Consider the following 4,723-nt stretch of genomic DNA (forward strand, 5'->3'; position numbering starts at 1 on the left):
GGACTGCGGCCTGCGCTTTCCAGTTTCCCGCGCCTTTGTCTCGGTCACGCTTCTCCCCCGTCCACCGGAAATGAAGGGTTATGAACGAACGCCTTCCCGCCAAAAACACTCCGACGTCGAGAGTTCATTAGTTCAATCTTAGGTCGCATGGATGCGTTCTGTCGTCCTACGTCTGTCAGCCGCTTGCACTGGCTTGCAGAATTAACAGAATGCAGTTTGTGCAGCGGCTTAGTCGTTATCAGTTGATGTTATAGTTCATTGTAATAACTTGCAGTCGCCTGAGAGATCATTGGCGTACAGTAAAGCTAACGTTCCTAATAGGAATTGTAGGTATACAAAACAACGTTAAGGACTGACATTCGATGTATTTGATTCTTATTTAGTACAAATATTAGATGTTTCGGGAATACGGCTAATTTAACAGTTAAAATGTAAAAAGCGTAATATATTTTGCTTTTTCCAGCAAGAGACAAAGTGTTCCTTTCAACAAGCGACACACAAATGACACGGTGTGATACAATGGATTATTACATTCTTGTTTGCCAATGTTAAACAAAGATGACATGATCATTGTTACATTGTGTCGCTATATTTACAAAGTAACATAGTGTAACACTGATCATTTCGTCTTTGTTCAACAATTGTTTTGATAAGTAATAAAAATTAACGATTCATTGTGTCGTACTAGATTTCTTTTTAGCTAAACTTACATGGTTCATCTTTTCTCTTTTTTATTTCATGTTGGGGAGACAGAGAAAAAAGAGAAAAAACTACAAGAAGTCAGGCTAAAAAGAACAAATCTATTGTTATCCGTGTCTCTTGAAAATTCATAGTGTATGTAGAAACCTCTCTGGTAGAAAAAAAGAATTCAATGTGACATGAGAATCGGATATCTTTGATAAAGTCAAAGCGTATCTAATCTATATTCAATCGTTTTAAATTAGAATTCACGAAATATACACAGTTTAATGTCAGCAATTCTTTATTAAATTTTTTAAACCAAAATTCGATTTATTTTTTAACAGTTTCTTAAAAAGTCACTGGCTATCAAACTATACGATGTAAACAAATACTTATTGTTTACTAAGTCGTAAACTATAAATATTTATAATGGCACTTGATATAACGCTAATTACTTATTCCTCATGTTCACCAATTACGTAAATAAGATAAAAAAAAAGTTACCCGTTTAACCGAGTGATCGTTAAACTGATACATATGCATAGGAAAAGAAGTCGACTAATTACGCATTACGATATAAAATGGACATGAAGTTCAGTAACGTGACGTTGGACACGCAAGATTGGTCGACTTCTTCACGGACACGTTATACATGATTATGCAAGTCCGTCTGGATAAATCTTTAAGCACATTTCCTGTTCTATTCCGATATATAGAATTCGTAGAAGGACGGATGTGTCACACTATATACTTGACGCAGTTGTGCCACGTTTCTCTGAAGTTTATCGCAGCACAGTGATTCGTTTCTTCCCTGCAGGCCGGATTGAAGCGGATCTAGCTTGATTCAGTGACTACATTTCGACGAGGATGGAAAGCGAGAAGTATTCGACGGCCGATCGTAAGCTGAAGACCTACTTGGCGTACAGTGTCGTTCTCTTAGTTTTTTTCGCCTTCGCCGCGTTCAAGGCGACAAAAGACAGGACGATTGTGTCGGTGATCGCGACCACCTTCGTCGCGTCCGTCTTCCTCGTGATCTTCCTGCTCTGCGACGTGACGCTACGCCTGTGCCAGACGCTGGTCTCTTTCACCACTGACGTGGGCCAGCATTCCGAGGAGAGCTTCTGGTCAGTGGCGAAATATCACTTCTCTCTGAATACCTTGTCGGCGACAATCGTCATCGTTGCCACATTGCTGTTCCTGGGCTTGAGCATCACCATTCGCGGGTGCCCTTTGAGGTACGCCTGGGACTTCGGGCCCTACGTGTGCTTGCCATTGATGATATTTTCCTTCTGCCTGATCAGGATGAGTAACCTGGCAGAATGGGAGACAGGATCGCTGTCTGATCTTAGTGCTATGAAGGGTCTGGATTATGGCACGGGTATGGCGTATAATTTCTACTATGGCTACCTGCGGCTTACCTTACCATCCAGTGAAACCAGCAGGAAGGGCATAATTGAGAAAATCGAAAACTTTGAGGACTATCACAATGTGACATTTCCAGTACACAAGCTATTTCTTTTAATACCAACTTCTGGGTACATCCCACCAGACTTAAAAGAAGCATCCTGTCAGTGGATGGAAAATATACATGAGCTGGAGGAGGAGAAACGTAACCGGGCTGGGAATATAGGCAGGACGTATCGCAACAATGCCTACAAGATATATCCTGAAGGAAGAAAGTCGGGTAATAAACCGGTATATATAGTGGTGGAAGGTGCGACACCTTTGTTAACATACTACGAAGTACAGAAACACAATCATTCTGAATCTGCTGTATATAGACAATATAAACCTAAGATTATCGAGAGATTTTATACTAAACTACAAGAAATTTTGCAAAGCAACCCAGAAACCAGGGATTTGTGTGAATTAATTTATTATGACGATTTCGACGCGAAAGGAAACAAAGTTAACGTTGCAATGATACTCTTGGAAAGAATATCAAAAATAAATTCTGCATAAGTATTGAAAGAAATTAGGCAACGTATGTCCTAAATTGTGATAAATTTTATAAACATATATCTGATAATGCACTATGTCAATGTTTATACCCTATTCTACATTTATGTATACAGTTTAAAAACTGTTATAAATTAACCCAATATTTATATACAGTGCAAAACAATATAATGTAAGCACTATTTGAAATATCCAGTATTTTTCAAAAGAATTTTATATTCATATTACTTAATATTTACAGAATTAATTTTATGTGTGTATAATGATCTTTAATGCAATTAATTTACTACAAGAGCATGGCGTACAATACTGTTGCACAGTTAAAGAATATTGTTTAATCATATAATTTCATTTGCAAATAATATGTCCCTTTATTTCTTCGACATTTTCATAATAGTTTTTAAAAATAGTAGTGGAAAGTATTGTGATTATAAAGTTGTCTTTTTTTTTAAGTAAACTCTTTTCGAAGATTTTCAAAGTATTGCGACAGTTTGATATTATATCTAAGCGCGAGCTTGACATTTGATTTGATTCTTCTAATTTTAAATAATTTAAATAATTCTTTTAAATTTTGATTTTTAAATAAAAAACATGTAATTTCGTTTTATTATATAAAACTTTTTATTATGTAACGTGTTTTTATTATGTACTTTTTTTATATATACGTGGCTCGATTATTCTTAAATTGTTATAAGATATTTTTGCTCAAAAATGAAGTTACAATACTTATTGTTCAATATAATTTTCAAATAGTATTTAATTATTTTTAAACAACAAGAATCTTATTGGACTGTACATGTGAGAATACAATAAGAAATAAGAATTAAAGGCTCGTAACGGTCGAAGCTGGATCTTCGATTCTTAAATAATTCAATGTGAATTGTATATAGATACATATATACCAATTTGTAATGATTTTGAACTGCGCGTCGAAAATTTTATCGAACTTGAAAATTCAGAGGCTAAATTATTGGAATAATATCGCAATTAAATTTTTGATGCTTAATAGGCATATATTAAAGAAATCTTAATATACTGGAAATCTATAATTATTTTTGTATGATGTATACAATAATAACAAAGTAAAATGTATGGATGTATAAAATGTATGTATCATTTATTCACAGATACAAGTTCCTTACAAAACACGTTACAAAGCATCGCATTGGCCATTTTTAAAAGGAAGACATTAGACGCTAATGTTTTATAAACATTAGCACCTTTACATTCACGGCCGTTCTTTACATGCAAATTTACGTATAACATTGGTCAAGAACAAGCGTCGAGAATAAAATGATTTGTATACAATATACAATATATGTATGTGAATAAGATATGGCCTTTTGTCAAGGAGAAAATCTTTTTACAAGATTCATAATTCTTAAGACCACTGGTAAAAGGCACAGGATTAAAGCGTATTAGCCATGTGCTCTCAACTCTGTGCGATTGTCATAGGACTGATTGACAATATTCTTGAGCATGTCTACGAACACATTTCAATCGTCATAAACAACAGCACGTTGCATTTGCTTCACATATCCATTTCAAATTGCTCCGCGGATTCCTCGATCACCAGAGAGTCTGTAACGTCAAACAAAAGTGAGGAAAGTTCTCTAATGCAATTATTATTATGTATCGTCATTAATATAAAATATTTCCTTAATAATGCATTATTCATTCAGCCTATATTTTTTAGCAAGAAAAACAGGAATTGCACGAAAAAATCGATTTAAATAAGCAGACTGACCTTTATTAGTATTTTTTGCGGGATCTTTCATGATGACCGGAGTGTTCCCCTTCAGCAATTCAGACGGTATGGTCAACGGGTTGCGTGGTGGCGTTCGTGATATCGGAGAGTTTCGCAAATTCATCAAAAATGCACGTTCGTACACGATGCGAGTACCTGCGCAAGATTCGAAGATTTAATTATCTATAAAATTTGTTATTATAATGAAGCTTCAACTTTTTTAGGTATGTGTTAAATTTTCATTATATATATGAAAATATTCTTGAATATTAAATTTGAGTGAATGGCTAGATATATATGTGTGTGTGGGGGGGGGGGGGGGGCAGACAAAAAAAA

The 4,723-nt window shown here is 35.1% G+C and overlaps 2 protein-coding genes across 6 annotated transcripts in view; one reads left to right on the forward strand and one right to left on the reverse strand.

The window, feature by feature from the left end:
* Sting (transmembrane protein sting) overlaps positions 1 to 3,861 on the forward strand; it is a 5,925-nt gene extending 2,064 nt beyond the window's left edge. Inside the window, exons 1-2 of one of the 4 annotated variants that reach the window (XM_018506249.1) lie at positions 229 to 326; positions 1,398 to 2,790. In XM_018506249.1, coding sequence (XP_018361751.1) covers positions 1,549 to 2,643 — 1,095 coding nt within the window. In that variant the 5' untranslated portion in view covers positions 229 to 326; positions 1,398 to 1,548 and the 3' untranslated portion in view covers positions 2,644 to 2,790. Of the gene's footprint in view, positions 1 to 228; positions 327 to 1,113; positions 2,791 to 3,767 lie in introns of those variants that run through there. The other 3 variants (XM_018506252.1, XM_018506251.1, XM_018506250.1) reach the window with 3 other exon arrangements.
* A 6-nt stretch (positions 3,862 to 3,867) lies between these two features.
* Positions 3,868 to 4,723, reverse strand: part of Thor (eukaryotic translation initiation factor 4E binding protein thor) — a 6,290-nt gene continuing 5,434 nt past the window's right edge. Inside the window, exons 2-3 of one of the 2 annotated variants that reach the window (XM_018506255.1) lie at positions 4,388 to 4,543; positions 3,868 to 4,221 (exon numbers count right to left, since the gene is read on the reverse strand). In XM_018506255.1, the coding sequence (XP_018361757.1) occupies positions 4,172 to 4,221; positions 4,388 to 4,543 (206 nt within the window). In that variant the 3' untranslated portion in view covers positions 3,868 to 4,171. The remainder of the gene's footprint in view (positions 4,222 to 4,387; positions 4,544 to 4,723) is intronic. The other variant, XM_018506254.1, reaches the window with a different exon arrangement.

The sequence above is a fragment of the Trachymyrmex cornetzi genome, unplaced genomic scaffold (assembly GCF_001594075.2).
Source record: "Trachymyrmex cornetzi isolate Tcor2-1 unplaced genomic scaffold, Tcor1.1 scaffold223, whole genome shotgun sequence".
Classification (NCBI taxonomy): domain Eukaryota; kingdom Metazoa; phylum Arthropoda; class Insecta; order Hymenoptera; family Formicidae; genus Trachymyrmex; species Trachymyrmex cornetzi.